Genomic DNA, 19,997 nt, shown 5'->3' on the forward strand with positions numbered 1-19,997 from the left:
TACTTGGACCTTGAAGGTGTTACTGATTCAAATCCTGGCTTTATAGCAGCCCCTTACCCTATTCCCAGATTACACTGGCAGAGAGATCCTAGCAACTTTTTTTAAATTGCAGGCTATTTTAGCTACTTACTATCCTAGGGCAGTGGTTCTCAACCGGAGGTGAGTTTGTCCCCCAGGAGGCATTTGGCAAGGTCTGGAGAGATTTTTGGTTGTCACACCTGCTGGGAAGGGGTGCTACTGGCATCTAGTGGGCAGAAGCCAGATCTTATAACTTATAAAGTATAAGACAGCCTCATACAATTAAGCCTTTTCTAGCCCCAAATGTCAATAGTGCCGAGGTTGAGAAACTCTATTCTAAAGGTGCATTCTACTCATATCTGTGCTGGGAGCTTGGACTCTTCTGTGGTGGGTGGGGCCTCAGGCTGCCAATTGGACTCAGTATGCTTAGAGGCTCTTACTCACTTATGGGACTGTAGGGGAAAATGGCAGTTCTTGAGGTCCATAGGTCCCTTCTCTGGCCAGGTGACCAGCAGTATTCTTGATAACTCAGGTGCCCAGGAGTACTTGATTTGATTGCGATGTTTCTGTCTTAGGTGTTGTCATTCTGTTTATCTTTGTGGGATCCTGCCTGTTGTGTAGGCCTGTTGTGTATCATTGGAGATTATTTGCTGTAAAGGTTTCAGTATAGAAGTCATTTAGCATTGACACTGGCATCAAAGCAGAAACTTGCTCACACTGAGATCCATTTCCCCCACCCTCCACCCCTCATGGTTTGTTTGGCAAGGCCCACAGTGAAGAAGAGCTGGAGGAGGAGGAGCAGGAGCTGGAGGAGATGGGGGAGGGAGACTGCCAAGGGGAAGACGAGTGAAGAAACACCATATAATTCCTGAATAACTTTCTGTTGTCTCTTGCTGTCTTAGGCACTGGCATGGCCAGGGTTCTGAGAAGGAAGGGTATGCTCCCCTTTTTTGGTCAGTTGTTGCTATGGATAGACAGCTTTCATGTTCTGAAAGTGACAGGCCTCAGAAGGACTGGGTCTTTAGCAGTACAAAGACCCTGGAGTCTACCCCTGTATAGAGCATGAATGGTTTGATAATAAATGTGTATATCTGTGTAATTAAAAACAAGGAGGGGGTGCCTGAGTGCCTAAGTTGGTTAAGAGTCTGACTCTTGATCTCAGCTCAGGTCATGATCTCAGGGCTTGTGGGTTTGAGCCCTGCATTGGGCTCAGTGTTTACAGCCTGGAGTCTGCTTGGGATTCTCTCTCTCTCCCCCTCTCTCTTTGCCCCTTCCCGCTTGTTCATGAGCACACACATATATTCTCTCTAAATAAATAAATAAATAAATAAACTTTAAGCAAACAAACAAGGGTGTTTCTTAACAAGGCATATACCTGACATATTCATATGCATCCTGAGAGGTAGCTCCAGATTCCAGGATTTACATTTGGAAGGGTTTACTTCTCCTGGACTGTTGTACATTTTTCTCCTAATATGTTTGTAGATGGTCTCTCCCCTGCTTTTTTTCTTCTTCTGCCTTGTAGCTGCTGTTGTTAAGGATTGCACTCCTGTGTCCTTGAGTGCCCCTTAGTAACACCCAGCTTGTTTGTGGGAGGAATTGGAAGGGTTCCTTCCTTTCCCTGTTGCTGTGGGAAAAGGGAGCTGTGACTATCAGCATAACTGGGACTATAGCTGCAGATTGCCAAGTCATCTCCTCATCAGAAAGAGAATATGAGAGGCACAGTTCTGTTGTAGGGCACATGTATTATCCAGGATGAATTTCGGCTTCAAATAACTGAAAACCGAAAGCAGTATGGCTCAAATATATTGAAGTTTATTTCTCTCACATGTTAAAAGTTTATTTCTCTCACAGCATTGTGGGGCTGGTAGGATGACTTTATAGTTTTTCGGGGAGCCAGGTTCCTTCCTTCTGCTTTACTGCTCCGCCATCTTCAGCATGCGACTTCTACCTAGCTGGTGGTCCAAGATGGCTACTCACGCTCTAGCTGTCAAGTCTGCACTGTAGCTGATACAGAGAACAAAGAAAGGCATGTGCTGCCCTTCAAACAGACTTCCTGAGGTCTTATTTATATGAATGTTTGCTTACATCCCTGGGGCAAGAACTTAGTTATCTGGCCATACCTGCCTGCGGAGAGAGACTGGGAAATGTCAACTTTATTTTGGGCAGCCATGACTACGCTAAAATTTCTATTACTAAGGAAAAAATGGAAGAAGAGATACTAAAAGATAACTAGCAGTTTTTGCCACAGAGAGACTTTAGGGATTTGTTTCTGCTTTGGGGTTGGGTATGGATCTGCTAAAGCCCCTGGAGACTGAAGACCCTCACATGGACCCCACACTTGCTGGTACAGGCTTTCCAGCCAGGAAATGAGATCGGGAGAAGAGGGAAGTCTTGGATGTTGTAATTGTGGTAGTTGCGTCTGAGCACCTGGCCTCCAGGCTCAGCTTTGTGCTTAAGCCCTGACAGAATCTATGGTGCTAGATGGGGTTGGGAATTTGGGGAGGCTTGAAGGGGTGGGATCAGATAGTGATATGTTTCTTACTTAATTAAAATGAGGAAAACTTTAAGGGGACTTGGCTTCTGCATGGTAGACTGTTCTTGGAGCTCCCTGTTCTCTGGTAGGGCTGAGAGTATGGTGAAGCAAGTAAGGCTCCGGGGACAGCATTTAAGGATGCACTCACTCTGGGGGTGAGTCCCCCAGACACCTGGGGGTGTCTGGGTGGTCCATTGGTTAAGAGTCCGACTCTTGGTTTCGGCTCAGGTCATGATCTAGCAGTTGGTAAGTATGAGCCCCGCCCTGACGATGCAGAGCCTGCTCAGGATTCTCTCTCTTTCTGCCCCTCCCCTGCTCCTGCTCTCTCTCTTCCCTTCTCTGTCTCAAAAAATAAATAAACTTAAAAAAGAAAAAAAGGATGCACTCATTCTGAGGTTCTCCAGGCGATCCTGAAAGTGAGCACCTCCTTAAATTTTGTGTCCCAGACACCCTCCTTACCTCACCCTACTTCTGGCCTTGCTCCCTGGCTACACGTTGTTTTAGATTAAGTATTTTAATCTTTACTGAGGAAGAAGCATTTATGCGTGGTAAATAACAGTGTAAAACAGTGTACAATGGAAAAAGTGTCTCTCCCTCACCAGAGCTTTGGTCTTCTTCCCCAGAGGCAACCACTGTGACCAGGCTCTTTTGTATCTTTCCAGCTGTCATTCAGAAGGGGCTCTGAGGGGATTTCCACGAAGAGCTGCCTTCTTTCACTTATTGGCAGGAGTCATTGAATTGCACTATGTGCAATATTTACTTCTGTGCTGAGAGGATCAAGCCAGGGGGGAGATTTGTAGCAGGATGGAGGGAAGGAGAAGGAACAGGAGTGAGAGGGAGTGCCTGTTAGTGGGGCTGTGGAGTATGTCTTCTTTTCTCCCCCATCTTGCAGCCACATCTTGGTGCTGTAAGGCACAAGCACAGTGAGCACAGCTAGGGCATCGTGAGATAGTCTCTTTCTTTGTGTGTATGTCCGTCTTTTTGTCTGTCACTCTTTTTGTCCCTTCTCTCTGTCTCTCTTGGTCTGTCTCATCTCTCTCTCCCCTGTCTTCTGTGTATTTCTGCACCTTTCTCTGTTAGTCTTTTTCTCACAAGCTGCACACCCTCTCACCTCTGCTTCTTTTCATAGTTCTGTTTCCTTCCTCTGCTTTTTTGTGGTTTTTGTTTCTCTGTTACAAGGGCCTGTATGTACCTTCGACTTGCTGTGTCTCCCAACTCTGCTACTGTTAGATAGATTCCATTTCTTGCTGCCTCACTCTGTGTTCCTGGGAAAGACAATTGAATAGGTTCACCTTGGGTGATCAGCTGTGATAGGTGAGGGGGGGGCAATTCCCAAGAAGGGGCCTGGCAGATACCTCAAAATTTGCTTACTGTGTTGGATAGGGGTCTGTGGATTACTGGTGGCTATTAACTTGGTAATCCTTATGCTAGCTGATCTAGGCTTAACCCCCACAGAGAACTTGGATTAGCAGGGCAGGTCCCTGGGAAGACCTGCCAGCAGCATGCATTCCTTTGGCCTTCCCTCCTCTTTGACCATTGCCTTCCTCCATCCCCCGTATGACTAGTGAGCACCTGTATCATTTGCCAGAGTACTGAGTGAAAGGTCTTTAAGGGCTATGGAGTCTGTTTAGCCACCATGTTTATTTCCACAGGCTCTAGGCTTCCTCACATCTGAGTAGAGAAATGTCAACTTTCTGACAATTGCCTCACTCTAGGGAATTGGTGATTAAGTGAAAGTCATCACCATCTTTTTTTAATGTTTATTTTTGAGAGAGAGAGAGAGTGTGTGTGGGTGCGTGCAAGTGCAAGTGGGGAGGGGCAGAGAGAGAGAATTTCAACTGGGTCCGCACTGTCAGTGGGGAGCCTGACATGGGGCTTGAACTGATGAACCGCAAAGACCATGACCTGAGCTGAAATCAAGAGTTGGATGCTCAACCGACTGAGCCACCCAGACACTCCAAAGTTCATCAACATCTTGATTCCAACCAGAGTTTATCAGTTCCCCTCTTTGCTTGGCAATAAGCTTAAGAAAACAATATGCTTTTGTTTCCCCCTAATAGTTGTGGTCTTCTATGGGCACATGCCTAAGGGGGAGACCTTCATGAGACAGATGTCCGTATGACCATAGCATGAGTTACTAAGCTGTGCTGTGAAGTGGGAATGCCATAGGGTTCAGGGAGAGAGAGCTCAGTGAGGGGCTGCCTGGTATATTTGGGGAAGGTTTTACAGAGGAGGTGGGGATTTAGCTAGATCTTGCAAGTGGGAGTTGTTGGCTGTGGCAGGAGGAGGAAGAAAGGACATTTCTTTTAAATGTATATATGGCACCAGTAAGAAGAGAGCCTGGCTGAAGGAGAGAGTGCAAAATGGGTAGGAGTAGGTGGAGGCAGCCTGGAGGATGAACCCAAAAGATTTTGTAATAATGTTTGAGGTTCACATAAAAGTTCTATTGTTGGAGGCTTAGAGCAGTAGTTAGCAGTGTCACTGTGGAGCCTCTTGTATTCTGTTCTTGTGTCTTCCTGGTGGGTCAGAGCAGTCCCTGTTTAGCAACAGTAAGGTGCTGGGACACTCTGCATAGGGCCTGGATATCACTGATGTCCACGAAGAGCTGGAACGTAAAGCCAGTAGTGCAGACAGGAGCCTAGAGAATGTCCAAGCAAGCTTCGTTTTGCGTGGGTCTCATTGAGAATCAGGAGGTTTGGATAGAAATGGAGGGGGTGGATGGGGAGGGGGTCCTTGTAAGCTTAGGAATGGTGGTTAGCCTTATCTATAAAATGGGAATAAGAACACCTGTATTTTAAGGTTGTGAGAATTAATCGAGAGGATGCATGTGGAATTGTCAGGTACATAACAGGCTTTTAAAAATATATACTTACATGCAAAACATAGTCTCTCTAATTCCTAGGTGACTTGCCACTTGTATTTAAATTCACCTCATTTATTGATGGACCTCTCTTGTCCCCACTTTCTAATGTGGCCATGGAAATGTTTTGTGCCTTGGGTGGCTTGGAACCTTGGGAGTCTGAGTGGGGAAGGGTGGGTGAAATCCATTATTTCTGGGCCTGGGGGCAATTTCCAAAAATGATTCTGGCTGTCAGAATTAATGAATATGTGTTAATGCATGCCTTTGTATCTTAACTTGTCAACAGTGATGGGCAGATTGTGGATGTCCCTCCATTTGCCTGTTCTTGTGGTTCTGACTCGATCATTGGCCCCTTTGGTTTTAGTTAGGGCAGAAGTGATGCTCTCTAAGGAGAGGTTGGGTCACTGTGCCCTCAGCTCAAGCCTGCCAGTGATTTTATGTTTTTCCTTCTAGGTCTGCTGACATTTGTCAACTGTGCCTATGTCAAGTGGGGCACACGTGTGCAGGACACGTTCACTTATGCCAAGGTCTTAGCGCTCATTGCCATCATTGTCATGGGCCTCGTTAAACTGTGCCAGGGTAAGATGGGCCTGGGCTTGAAAGGAGGGTGAATGACTCCAGGAATTTGTGTGGATTTCCTGAGGAGGACATGGGAAATCTTGGCTTAACTGATCAGCTCATTCTATGTATATCCTAGACTGTCATTGAGAGTAAGACATCTGTTCCTGGGCTCCTTGGACCAGGCTGGCTTGGCCAACTGAACATGAGTCAGTCCCTCTCTCAGGGCTGTTTTCCCTTTGTGGAGGCTGGGAACATTGCAAGAAGGCAGCTGAGAGCCTAGGAATTCTTGAAACCTGGGTCGTGTGTAATTGGGTCATAAATGTAGTTGATGGGGATAGAGTGAGCCCTGCTGTGGCCCTGTTTTTGGTCTGTGACTGCCAGGCAGCAAGTAGGAAGACTTGGCCCTCCTTGAGAGGAGTGGGAAGGTGTGCATAGAAGGTGGATGGAATGTAGAAATGAGTGGTTATTTTGGAGTCTTTACTTTTTGCTTTTATTTAGCATTTGAACCCAAAGTCAGCTCTCAGCAAAATATTAAAATAGTATGAAGCACTGGCTTTCCTACATGTTGGCTTTAGAAAGCTTTTCATTCCTGAATCAGAGTAAACTAGCAGGGAGGGTAAAAGGCCTCATGAGGTCTCCTGAGCTCTTAGGGAAGTCCTGTGGTGTCTTTGGCCAAGGATATCTCAATCACTTACTTAGCAACCCAGTTCTATATTGTCTGTCTCTAAACTCAGCTGTGTTTACATTTACCAGGGAGAGGTGAGACCCCCTTCTCAGATCTATTGGTTTTGGAATTCAGAAAGTTCTGTTTTCAAGTGCCTTCGGTGATTCTGGTCCAGTACCTTGGCATATGTGCCAAGTTAGTACAGCCAGCCATCTGGATGTCCCTGGAGTCTCAGGAACATCTCAGGTCAAATTGGGTAGCTGAATTAGCCTCCTACCAAGATCTGTGCCTTAGGAAACCACTGCTGTGAATGATGACTGACACCTCTCGGGCATGAAAACCCCTATTTTCCCTTCTCTTGCTGCACACCAATCCCTTTTTGATACATTGAAGGAATAGGTCTGCTTTTTGCAGGGGATTACAGCAGGTTCCTTAGAAGTATGGATCTTGTAAGAAAAAAAAAAAGTATGGATCTTGTTTAAAAAACCTCCAGTGTGTCTAGAAGGTCTCTCTTCTGGGCAACTGGGTGCTGCTCCCTTGGCTTTCAACTGTGCGGGCTCCAGATGCCTCCAAGGAGAACAACAGGTGCCTAGGCTGGCTCTCCACGGGTGGAAGTGGCTTAGGCCTACCCCAGGCGCAGTGAGAGATAAGAAGACCCCAGTTCCTACATAGCCTGTGATTTCCTGCTGCATGCAACCGCAGCCCCTGCAATTAGAGCAACAGAGTTTCCTCCATGAGAATGAGAAAACTGTTTGACCACATTGTGCAGTGGTCTTGGCCAAAAGAGATAGTTCCACAGGAAGGTCTAATTGTTAGTTAAAAATGTAAAACAGGGTTATTTCTAAAAATAGGAAGAACTCTGGCCTACCGTGAGGTCACTTGGAAATTCAGCAGAGCTTTGGAAAAGGTGTTATCACTTCAGAAGGCAGCCAGGAATGTTTTTGTTTTTCTGAGATTGTGTAATTTTGCTAAAGGAATATGAACTTTCTTGAGGGAGTGGGTGGGGTGATAAAGTACAGGGAGCTGGTGGTTGTTCTTTTGGTGTTAAATTATGTTTTTTTTCTTCCCTCTGCCCGCTTGCTTTTCCCTTCTTTTCTTGACCCTCCTCTTTTTTTCTCCCCTCTTCACTTCCTCTTTCTTACTGCCTCTCCCTGTTCTTCCTCTTCTCCCTATACCTTCCATCTCTCCCCTCCTTCTTCCTCTTCCTTCTCCCTGAACCCCTTCCCCTACCTGCCTTTGCCCCCACAGGACACTCTGAGCACTTTCAGGATGCCTTTGAGGGTTCCTCCTGGGACATGGGAGACCTCTCTCTCGCCCTCTACTCTGCCCTCTTCTCTTACTCAGGTTGGGACACCCTTAATTTTGTAACAGAAGAAATCAAAAACCCAGAAAGGTAACGGTGGGATCACACTCTTTCCCCCCAACTTGGCTAGAACTCCTGCTAATAGTGGGCATACTTGCCCTCCTCCCTCTCCTCCTTTTTCTTTCTCTCATTCCTTCTTCTTCTCCCTACTGCCCTTTTTCTAGCTTGGAGGAATTAGGGGGTAAGCTGGGAATGAGTGAAGGTGGGAAAGCCCCTGGCTCCTCACCCTCAGGTTTACACTGAAGGATCCCCAGGGTCCTTGCTCAAGGAGAGGTCCTTCAGTGGGCAGTAGCTGACCCAGCTGGGGCTAAGGTGTTAGAACCTCGTCTCTGGTGCTGACACTGAGGCCTGAGGAGCCAGGAGCTTATTCTGGGCAGCCAGTTCCCCAGCCTGACCTCCAGTCCCTGGAGGACACTGCTCCTCCTTCAGTGGGGTCCATTGGTCCTATTGTGGTGAGGATCAAATACTGATCCCCAGCTATCCTCACAGAGAAGGGTTTCTCTCTCCCCCTCTCCTTCTCCCTCTGTCCCTCGATCTCTCTGTTTCTCCATGGAAAGGGCATGGGATTCATATCCATCTTTGACCATGTGGGGAAGAGGAGCCTGCCTCAAAGATTTAGAACCAGGGAACTGTTAAACTTCAGAAAAATCCTTGGGTTAACTTTTTTTGACTCCAAGGATAGTTGATTCTAGGTAGTCCTGTCTCACTTGTCCTGACAGAAATTTGCCCCTGGCCATTGGGATTTCTATGCCAATTGTGACGCTCATCTACATCCTGACCAATGTGGCCTATTACACAGTGCTGAGCATTTCAGATGTCCTTGACAGTGATGCTGTGGCTGTGGTGAGTACCCATTTGCTCATCACCTTTTCATACTGAATGGCTCAATCTTTCTTTCTGCAGCCATTCCAGTTCTGCAGGGTGGGATGATGGGTCTAGGTTAGAGGGTGGGTGGGCTGCTCAGTAGTGATGGCATTTGTCCTGATAGCATAGGTACAGGAGGCTTATGAAAGCCTGTCCTGTGCTGAGTGCCTTCTGTGCTCTGCCCTCAGACATTTGCTGACCAGACATTTGGCATGTTCAGCTGGACCATTCCTATTGCCGTTGCCCTGTCCTGCTTTGGGGGCCTCAATGCATCTATCTTTGCTTCATCAAGGTACTGTGTTTCTGCCTTACCAATAACAGACTGCGGTATTTAATCCCCTCAGGCTCTAGGTGAGCCAGTAAGAGCCCTTCTTTCTCTTGGATATATAGGGTGTATGTGTGTGTAAGCTAATGTGCATGCATATGCTTGCCTTTGTGCAAACATTGTGTGCTTGAAGCTCACACTTCCATCTGAGACGAGGACAAACTGGTTAGAGGTAGAGCGGAGGAAGGTCGTAGCTTGGAGTAGTGATCCTGTCAGGGACTATACTCTAGGCTCCTAGAGTGGGTTATCTGCAGTCCCAGGATTCATTCCTTTAGAAGATTATTATTGAGCACTTGCTGTGTACCAGGTATTAGTACAGGATAACTCTGCCCCTCATTTCAAAAACACTAAGGCTGGCAGGTAGGCTCTTGCTCTCCTCTCTACATAGAGACTTATCTATAGGAGCATTTGTCTTTCCTCCTGTTTCAGAGAAAAGAGCAGTTCTGCTTTTCCAGGCTTACTCTGGGTTCTAGTACCACCCTCTTCTTTAGCATTTTGCTTCATCACTTGGCCCTTCTCTTTGGTGGATGTTCAGTTGGAGCCAGCTCTGCGCTTCTCTCATCTCTACTTAGTGAAATCACAAAACAACTTTTCTTATCTCCCTTCTTCCTTATGGACACACTTCTTGAGGGAATAGTATGCATTTTGACTGTCAGTCATTTTTCTAACCATTATACTTTGGCTTCTACTACCTTAAAAAATGTTCTTATTACCAGTGTACCTGTGTACATTGTGTACCAGTGACCTCCTTCTTAGCCTGCTTTTAGTCCTTATCCTACTGGATCCCCAAAGCAAGTGATGCTTACCACCCTCTACTTCTGAAACTATTCCTGTGACTCTGTGACTCTCTGATATCTGAGAGAAAGGCTTCTTTCCCGATTTCTCTTCCACTCACCTTATAAACGTTGCTGTCCCAGGACTGGGAGTGTAATAGATATTCAATAGATATTTTCTGCATGAACAGATAAGATGAACTAATAAAATAGTTTCATCCTGTTTATTTTTCTTACTAGTTTTGACACCCCAGTCCATGTACCTGGGGTCTCCCTAGGGTAACCAGAATAATAGAGAAATCAAAGTCTTGTAAAACAGTACGGTGTCATCTTCCCTTGCTTCAGCCTGGTGTGGCCAGGGTTGCACCAGATGTGACTCTTAACAAGTTACCCCACCCAGAGATGGTGTTTCCTATAGCCTTATCCTTACTGATTCCTAAGACATCCCAATTGGCTCTGTCAATCTTCTTCTTCTTTTTTTAATTCTTTAAATGTTTTTTTTTTTATTTTTGAGAGAGAGAAGGAGTGAGAGAGACCGAGCATGAGAAGGGGAGGGGCAGAGAGAGAGGGAGACACAGAATCTGAAGCAGGCTTCAGGCTCCCAAGCTGTCAGCACAGAGCCTGACACAGGGCTCAAACCCATGAACTGAGATCATGACCGGAGCCGAAGTCAGATGCTTAACCAACTGAGCCGCCCAGGCACCCACCCTCCCTTCCTTCCTTCCTTCCTTCCTTCCTTCCTTCCTTCCTTCCTTCCTTCCTTCCTATCTTTGAGAGAGCATGAGCAAGGAGGGGCAGAGAGAGAAGGAGAGAGAGAATCCCAAGCAGGCTCTGCGCTGTCAGTGCAGAGCCCCAGGTAGGGCTTGAACTCACAATCTGTGAGTTCAGAGATCATTACCTGAGTGGAAACCAAGAATTGGACACTTAATCGACTGAGCCACCAGACACCGCTCTTTTTTTTTTTTAATGTTTATTTACTTATTTTGGGAGAGATAAAGCAAGAGAGAGAAAGAGAGCAGGGAAGGGGCAGAGAGAGGAGAGAGAAGGAGAGAGAGAGAGAGAGAGAGAGAGAGAGAGAGAGAGAGAGAGAATCCCTAGCAGGCTCCACACTGTCAGCACAGTGCCTGATGTGGGGCTCAATCCCACAAACCTTGAGATCATGAACTGAGCTGAAATCAAGAGTCGGACACTTAACTGACTGAGCCACCTAGGTGCCCCAGCTCTGACAGTCTTCTTAAAATACTTATGTGGTAGGTGCCTTTTAACCTCATTCAGCTATATTGTGGCATTGACAGGATGGGGGTGGGGATAGGGGATGCAGAGAGTAAGGGTCTGCATATAAAGGGGACTGCAGTGATGTCAAGATAATGCACAATTGTTTCTGTCTTACCTTCTCACTTTTTCTTTATTACCTATGTAGTTGTCTTTGTCTTTGTACTAGACACCTTTGCTGCACCAGGACATTATCTCCCCTTCCAGCATCCCCTCTACCATATTTCTTCTCTACCTAGAACAAATTATTAACCTCGTGTGAGCCAACTCCCAATATCTTGCCCTATGACCCTTCCAGATGCTATCTTCAACTCCTGTGGCTCCACCTGGATGGCCCACAGGTATCTCAATGCACTCCACTTGTGCTTTGTCTCTAGTTGTGATGTTATGTGCTATCAGTTCTCCTTGTGTGGCCTCTTTATTTTTCCCTTGGTGTCTACCCTCTTCTTCCAACTCAAACATGTACATGCATGCACACACATATATACACACACACACATGTAATGTATCACCAAATTTAGTTGAGGTTGTCACATATGTCTTGTTCTCTCCTAAACCAGGGTGTCTACCCTCATTCAGGCCTCTTCTCTTATGGGACAGTTGTCACAGATTGCTTTCTTGTGTGGCCTTCTCCCTATACCCTAGCCTCTCCCTCCTTTAGTTGGCTTCCATGATGCCCCCAGAGTCTCTGTGTCAAATCCTGTCAGGCCTTTACTTCAGAGCCACAGGTGACTCTCAGTGTTTGTTTAGACTCCACAGCATGGCCTGTGTGCAAGTTCTTTCCAGCTGTCTCCTCACACACCTTATCCTGGGACTGCAGGCATTCTAGTACCAACCTTCAAGGAGGCCACCCTCTTTCACTCCTCCAAGCTTCTTTTGCCTTTGCCTATGCTGTTTCCCACCTACCCACTCACCTTCTGGCAAACTCCAACTCTTCTTCCCAGCCCAGATATGGTTATCTCTTGTAAGGTTTTTTATTCCCCCAGCCCACCCAAGCCTGGTGAATGCCATGTGCTCCATGATGATGCTGTACACCCTGGTCTGTGGTTCATTTCTCTGCTGCTCTGTTTCTCAATCAGTAGGGCTCTTTGGGGACAGAGAGGAAGCCTGGGTTGTCTCTTTGAGCCCCAGGCTTGTCCTGTCCTATCATATATCAGGAGTTCGGGGAAGATAGAGAGAGAGAGCTGGCTGCCCTTCTTTAAACAGCCATTGTATTAAGCATGAAATTTGTGGGGTGATAGAGTGGAGGTACCCTTGGTGGAATGGATCGGAGTGCCAGTGAATGATGGGAGGGTGAGGCATTCATTGGGTGATTGGTGGGTTTTATAGCTGAGGGGCTGGCGGCTGTCCATGGCCAACAGTGAGGTAGGACGTGCCTGGATAATGTTGAAGTACTGTACCCATGGTTGGAGGTTGGAAACATCTGTGGGTAAAGTTGGGGTGAGGGTGAGGGTGAGGGTAGGTTGGGTTGGGCATGCATAGAGAGCATGTGATGCTCCTGAGACACTGCCTCCTGCTTTTTTCTGGAGCTCTGAGCCTAGTTTGTCTGAGGAGTATGGCTGCATGGCTAAGTGAAAGGATCATCCTGACACACTTCTTGTCCTTTTAGGTTGTTCTTCGTGGGCTCCCGTGAGGGCCACCTCCCAGATGTACTGTCCATGATCCACATTGAGCGTTTTACACCCATCCCTGCTTTATTGTTCAATGTAAGCTCTGCTGGGGCGGGTGTGGGGATTGTAGTCCCCTGCTGACATTATGAGAAGACTGGGTGGGAGGTATAGCAGCTTCTTACGACATTTCCCAAGCCGAAGGGCACCTGGGTGGCTTGGTCAGTTAAGATATTTTCCAAGCCTCTTAGTGTTTATTCTCTTTTCTTAAACTTTTTAAAAAATATAAAAGTAAAACAGGGCACCTAGGTGGCTCAGTTGGTTGAGCATCCGACTTCAGCTCAGGTCATGATCTCATAGTTCGTGAGTTCGGGCCCCACATTGGGCTCTGTGCGGACAGCTCAGAGCCTGGATTCTACTTCAGATTCCATGTCTCTCTCTCTCTCTCTGCCCCTCCCATGCTCACACTCTGTCTCTCTCTTTCTCTCTCAAAAATAAAAACACTTTAAAATTTTTTTTAAGTAAAACAATTATATTAGAGAAGGAAACAGTACAAAAGAATATAAAAATGAATTTGTAAAATTTATCTATCTTTTCTGTCAGTAGTTCTTTTCTTCTCCTTCTCCTCCTTTCTAGCTCCTTTTTTTTTTTTTTAATTTAATGAATGCATATCTAGAAAAGCCAGTCCAGTTGTATACCAACTACCTAGGGGCCTCTATTCATACTATAGACATCATAGATTTATATACAGTAGATAGCAGTAAAGCATTTTATTCTAACAAAATCAGTAAATTATGAAAGTATTCTAACAAATGAGAAAAGACCTGAAGTAGGACTGCCATTTTCTCATTTGCACTAAGGTATTATATATATGAAGGCCAACAAAGGCCTTGAGAAACCTTACTCCAAGATTTGGTGGACAGTTTATTTATTTATTTATTTATGTCATTTAGTTATTTTCTGGTTTCATTACTTAAGTTTACATTTTGGATTCATCTGGAATTTATAGTGTATGGAGTGAGCGGGGGGAATTCACTTAATTTTTTCTCAAATGGCTAGCCAGCCATACCAATATCATTTATTAAATAATCCATTTATCCACAGTTTAAAATTATTCTCGTATAAAAATAATAGCTAATTTTTAGGGTGCTTCATATGTACCGAGTACAATTACATACCCCTTAAGTAATATCATCAGCTCAACTTATCTTCTCCATTAACACCAACCTTCATTATTTAGCTTTGTACTGAATTTCTAAAAACTATTTTTTTTAATGCTTATTTATTTTTGAGAGAGAAAGAGAGAGAGGGAATGTGTAGGGGAGGGGCAGAGAGAGAAGGGGACAGAACATCTGAAGTGGGCTCCCAACTGACAGCAGTGAGCCTAATGTGGAGCTCGAACTCATGAACCACGAGATCATGATTTGAGCTGAAGTCGGAGGCTCAACTGACTCTGCTACCCAGGCGCCCTGAATTTCTGAAATCTAAACAGGGACTAAGGATACTTCTATAGTTTTTTCTTACCCCCTGAAGTTTTCCTGGCAATTACATTTGTATTTCTCTTTATGAACTTCATTATTTTGTCAAAATAACATAAAATCTTCTCAGTATTTTTATTGGGATTGCATTGAATTTATAAATTTAGGGGAGATTTGACATCTTGTTTTTGAATCCTCTTTCACCCCACTTTTTTCAATACAGTCCCCTTTCTCTCCCCAGAATGGGCTCTTTTTGTTTTAAATCCTTTGTTGATAATAGGTGAAAAGATTAAATGGGGAAACTCCATATTTTTGAAGTTTAAGTAAATCTGACCTTTCCCAGGACTCTAGTCCCTGATTCTGTCTTCTAGGACTTTTTTGTTCCAGAGGGCAAATTCTGTCATACCTGTTTTATCAGGGGTATAGATCCATTTTGCCAATCTACATTTCTAAGAACCCAGGACAGTGAGTTGGTTCTGGAGGCATTTCCTCCATTTATAAGCCAGGTAGTTGGGACTCAGGAGTGATGGTCTCCAGAGGGCAGTGTGTTTCATGTTGAGGTTGATGCATCAAAGTGAGGAGGGCCTAAATATCTGCCATCAGAAGGGGAAAGGAGTCTGGCTTCTTATTGAAGTGCTTGCAAAAAAGAAGGGAGGCATTGTGTATAGGAAGAGCCAACAGAAGAGGGAGAGATGCCACCTTGAAGGTTAATGCAGAGAATTGACCTATCTGATGCCAAGGGGTCACTGAAAAGAACTGGAGGTAGCCTGGTAAGCTAAATCAGCAATGAACGGCAGATCTCGTATTGATTGCTGGGTGGTTGGAGTCTCCTGGGGTGGCCTGTTGGTGACAATGCCCACTCCTTCTTCCCATCCCCTCCTCCTCCAGTGTACCATGACACTCATCTACCTCACTGTGGAAGATGTTTTCCTGCTCATCAACTACTTCAGCTTTAGCTACTGGTTCTTCGTGGGCCTGTCTGTTGCTGGACAGCTCTATCTTCGCTGGAAGGAGCCTGAGCGGCTCCGGCCTCTGAAGGTCAGTGACTGTGGACAGACTAGGAGGGGTGGGCCATCTCCTGTAGGTGACTTCTCTGTACCCTGTTCCCGCATAGTGCTTTACCTCGTATCTCACCTCCCTCCATTTCAGCTGAGCCTGTTTTTTCCCATCGTGTTCTGCACATGCTCTGTGTTTCTGGTGATTGTGCCTCTATTCAGTGACACCATCAATTCCCTCATTGGCATCGGGATTGCCCTCTCCGGGGTTCCTGTCTATTTCGTGGGTGTTTATCTGCCAGAGTCCCAGAGGCCACTACTTATTCGGAATGTCCTGGGTAAGTTTCTTTGCCCATAACTCACTGCCTCTGTGTGTGTGTGTGTGTGTGTGTGTGTGTGTGTATGCGCGCGTGCACACACAGATGTGTGCAGAGGTGGGAGTGGTGGCTAAAAGCTTCCCCTATACTAGTGATGTACTGGAAACCACGTGACTTCTCAGTGACATGAGCACTTTATTTATTTATTTATTTATTTATTTATTTATTTCAACGTTTATTTATTTTTGGGACAGAGAGAGACAGAGCATGAACGGGGGAGGGCCAGAGAGAGAGGGAGACACAGAATCAGAAACAGGCTCCAGGCTCTGAGCCATCAGCCCAGAGCCCGACACGGGGCTCGAACTCACGGACAATGAGATCGTGACCTGGCTGAAGTCGGACGCTTAACCGACTGTGCCACCCAGGCGCCCCTATTTTTTTTATTTTTTAAATTTTTTTTTCAACGTTTATTTATTTTTGGGACAGAGAGAGACAGAGCATGAACGGGGGAGGGGCAGAGAGAGAGGGAGACACAGAACCGGAAACAGGCTCCAGGCTCTGAGCCATCAGCCCAGAGCCCGACGCGGGGCTCGAACTCACGGACCGCGAGATCATGACCTGGCTGAAGTCGGACGCTTAACCGACTGCGCCACCCAGGCGCCCCTGAGCACTTTAGTTCTAACTTTAGAGTCCTATTTTTGGGTTAAAACACTCCCTCCTGAAAGTGCAATCCATGTGGGGAGATGGGGAGTCATGCATCACTTTCTGGTTGGGCATGGAATGGAGGACAGTGAGGCTTATGGGGTTAAGAGGCAAAGCCTGGCACAGGATACCCAAGGGACAAGTGGGAGGGGGCCATAGATGTGCTTTAATCAACATTGTGGTGTTCTTATTGGGGTTGTAGCTAACCATCAGTTTGCTGAATTCTGTTCTCTATTTTCATTTAGCTGCTATCACCAAAGTCACCCAGCAGCTTTGCTTTTGTGTCCTGACCGAGCTTGATGTAGCTGAAGAGAAAAAGGCTGAAAGGAAAACTGACTAGAGGCCAGAGGTGATGTCCCTTGAGGCCTGGAAGACCAGCCACAGCCACCAAAGTCCAGATGACAAGACTGTACAGGCCCAACTCTCTTGTTCTAAAGGATCCTGTGGGCCACATTATGTAAGGGGGCTCAGGGCCAATGGCCTGCTTTGGTGGTCACTCTCATTGGGAGCAGACTCAGGGTCTGAGGCCAGCCTGAAGGTGGGAACTGTATAGAAAGTGGTGGTGGGAGGGCTTGGGGTCAGGGGAATAGTTGTTTAGTTTTGTTTCTGGTGAGTAGGTACAGCTTACCAAACACTTGGCAAGTTGCACTGGGGAAAAGGAAGTGCTAGGTTAATAGCTGTGGCTGGTGGTTCTGAATTTGATATTTGAGGTTTGAATCAGAAGTCTCTACAAAAGGGGCTGCTTTATGACAAGTTTTCCTCTGACCAGGTCCAAGCATCTGACTGTAGAGGCCTAAAATGCTATCATTTCTTCCTGTGATTCAAAATCTTTCCCTGGAAAGACGGCTATATTCCGTTATTTATTGATATTATTTAATCCAGAACCCCAGTTCTAGCAAAGCATTGGTGTTCATTCATCTACCGAATGCCATAGACTGATTGTGTTTAAAAATTCAAAGTTACTCCAAACTGAGTCCCTCTGCCCTTAGAGGTGTCTCTGTGTGGTGGTGGATCAGACTCAGACCACAGATTTTTTGGTTTTAGCACATTCTTCTGTTGAGTCTTAGCTGCAAAGGTGAACTTTAAAGATTTTTTTAAACTCATGTATCAATTACACGTTAGTCAATAGGTCACAGATTACAAGCACCTGGCTCAAATCAGCAAGGACAAATGAACAAATTCATGAGTCAGAAGTCTGGTAATACTGCTATTTTGAAGGATAATCCTTTATTTTACTTGAGACCTTAGGTCTTTGTTCTAGATGATAGAAGGTAAATTTCTGGGTTTCTGGTATGAACTTTAAGAGGACATGAACTGTTCTAGAATTCAAGTGGATTACCTGAATTCTCTCAGCTGTCAATGGCTTAGAGACCATCTCATGGACCCAAGCCACCAAATAGCTTGTTTCTTTCTGTAAGGGCCGGTGTGAGGGATGCTGTGCAGACCCACACAAGCCCCCCTTGGTGCTAGAAGTGGTCATTTCCCTTTTCTGAAAACCTCACATCACGCTGCATGCTCCTCTTCTATCCCCGACACTGGGCTCTGTTTACACTCCGAGCTGTCTTGGTGTGGATCATCGGGATAGTGCATACCTGTCCTGTCTGCCTCCGCTTGCTGGAGGTTTGGTGGGCCTGCAGTCTCAGGAAGAGCTTGGTACTTGTGTGGACCTCTATTTTCTCCTTGTGGAGATAGTGAAGACTTAGAGGGGAAAAAGCTGCTTCATCCTCAAATCTGGCTCCTCAGCAGACTGCGTGATTGGAAGCAACTAATTCTGGTGCTCAGGCTGTGCTTTAGCATCCAGGTCAGGCCAGAGCAGATTTGGCCTAATGGATGTTCGTTCCCTCATGGACAGCCATGGTTGCGGTGGACTGTACATCTGTCCTGTGATGTGTCCAGACACTGTCATCCTGGGTCCAGAGGAACCTGCAGACTTGGCTCATCCCCTGCCTGGACTTCTTATCCTTTGGTTTTAGAATTGGTCAATTGTAAAGACAAGAATGAGGCAATCTCCCTTCCTGATCATTCTTTTCCACCAAATGGCCCCAGTCGCAGTCAGGGGAATGGCCTTGGTCATACTTGCTCAATAAAGACAATCAGGGGAGCATGAGCACAGCTGTCTTCGGTTCAGGGCATGCATGGATGAGAAAATGAGAGGACATTCCTACTGTCATGGGTTGGGGCAATAGGGAGTCTGTGCAAAGGCTGACTTGCCTAGACTGTGTAAACTTGACTCCTGTCTGAGGCAAGATGGCACTTTTCCCAGGGATCCTCTGGAGCTAATCATTGAAGTGGTGTGTGCTTGTCTTGAGGATCCCTGACCAAGGTTTTAGCTTTCTCCACTGAAGTAAATGACCAGCTAGTCCCAAGAACTTGCTGCCCCCCACTGGCTCCTGGGGGAAGCATGGGCCTCACACCCTAAGTGACCCCATACAAGCTTAGTGAGCCATGTCATCCTCCTCTCATTACTGGATGGCACCTGCATTTTTCCCCTCTGTGCTGGATACAGACTTCACCCAAGAACCCATCTGTGGGAGGGAAGCCAGAGACTCCCTACAGCACTCAAGCTTTGTGGTGGAATTAAATTTCTGCAAGGTCTTTGTTGTTCATCTCCTTCAATCCTTCTCCTGGTGTGCTAATCCCTTTTGCAGTAGGCACAGTATGTGAGGTTGTCAGCCCTTTAATGTTGGCAAACCTTAATGAGTATAGAAACAGCAGTGAGCACATTATAATGGCACGGAGTAGTTTTTAAGCCTTTGTTTCTATGCCTACAGGAGACTAAGATGACTAGTATTACACATGTAAATTGCTGCCTGTTACTTACAGCACTGAATTGTACCTTTGTGGATAGTTAGGATGGTAAACTAACATTTTGTTGGTTTTGTAGCCACAAGAGTACATATGGAATTTAATCACTTTGGCAGGTTTAACATAAATCTAGGAATATAGGAAAGACCTACAAAATGAACATAAAGTGAAAGAATGGGTGGAGGCAGGTTAGAAAAAGAGAGATACTTAAATTATAAAAGATGTGGGTAGAAGACATCCCTGTGCAACTCATCTTTCCATGTGATGGGTGTTCGTGCCACAGGGCAAGAAGGCACATTTTGAATCAAAATTCCTGTGTATTATTTTCCTAGACCTGTACTATCCGGTACAGTTAACTATTAGGCACATATAGCTAATTAAATTTAAAAATATTGATTCCTCAGTTGCACTAATCATAAATTTTAAGAGCTGAGCCACATATGGCTAGTGGCTACTATTGTACAGTACAGATATAGAACATAATTATTGTGCATGAAGTTCTATGGGACAGTGTTCTCTTAGAAGAATAAATGCCAACTCAGAGCAAAGATGTGTGGTATGGAATGAAGTAGGGACAGAGTTTGCTTATAGGGAGTCCAAGTTCCGTTAATCACTTTTTAGTGAGTACTGTGCATAGTTAACATTTCTCATTGGAAAGCTAAGTTCAGGATATGCTTTTCTTTTCCGCACTTGCCTGAAGTCCTTAGTGTCTAAGGTCAATCCTGAAAGCTGTCTCACTAACCACTTCCCCCCTGCCCATTTTTGGTCGAGGGTGGGGATAGGAGATAGGAGGTACAGTGGGAAAACATGTAAAGCCATTCAGATTTAAAAGGTTTTTGAGGAGGGACAGCTGGGTG

The 19,997-nt window shown here is 45.8% G+C and overlaps 1 protein-coding gene across 2 annotated transcripts in view; it reads left to right on the forward strand.

The window, feature by feature from the left end:
- Positions 1-19,141, forward strand: part of SLC7A6 (solute carrier family 7 member 6) — a 35,694-nt gene extending 16,553 nt beyond the window's left edge. For both annotated transcript variants that reach the window (XM_047078636.1, XM_047078637.1), the window contains exons 3-10: positions 5,868-5,993; positions 7,888-8,032; positions 8,722-8,845; positions 9,055-9,158; positions 12,846-12,942; positions 15,210-15,359; positions 15,471-15,654; positions 16,581-19,141. In XM_047078636.1, coding sequence (XP_046934592.1) covers positions 5,868-5,993; positions 7,888-8,032; positions 8,722-8,845; positions 9,055-9,158; positions 12,846-12,942; positions 15,210-15,359; positions 15,471-15,654; positions 16,581-16,675 — 1,025 coding nt within the window. In that variant the 3' untranslated portion in view covers positions 16,676-19,141. The remainder of the gene's footprint in view (positions 1-5,867; positions 5,994-7,887; positions 8,033-8,721; positions 8,846-9,054; positions 9,159-12,845; positions 12,943-15,209; positions 15,360-15,470; positions 15,655-16,580) is intronic.
- The last annotated feature ends 856 nt before the right edge of the window (positions 19,142-19,997 follow it).

Source organism: Lynx rufus, unplaced genomic scaffold, assembly GCF_022079265.1.
Source record: "Lynx rufus isolate CCGP_SWC_20201006 ecotype Redwood Valley unplaced genomic scaffold, mLynRuf1.p SCAF_16, whole genome shotgun sequence".
Taxonomy (NCBI): Eukaryota; Metazoa; Chordata; class Mammalia; order Carnivora; family Felidae; genus Lynx; species Lynx rufus.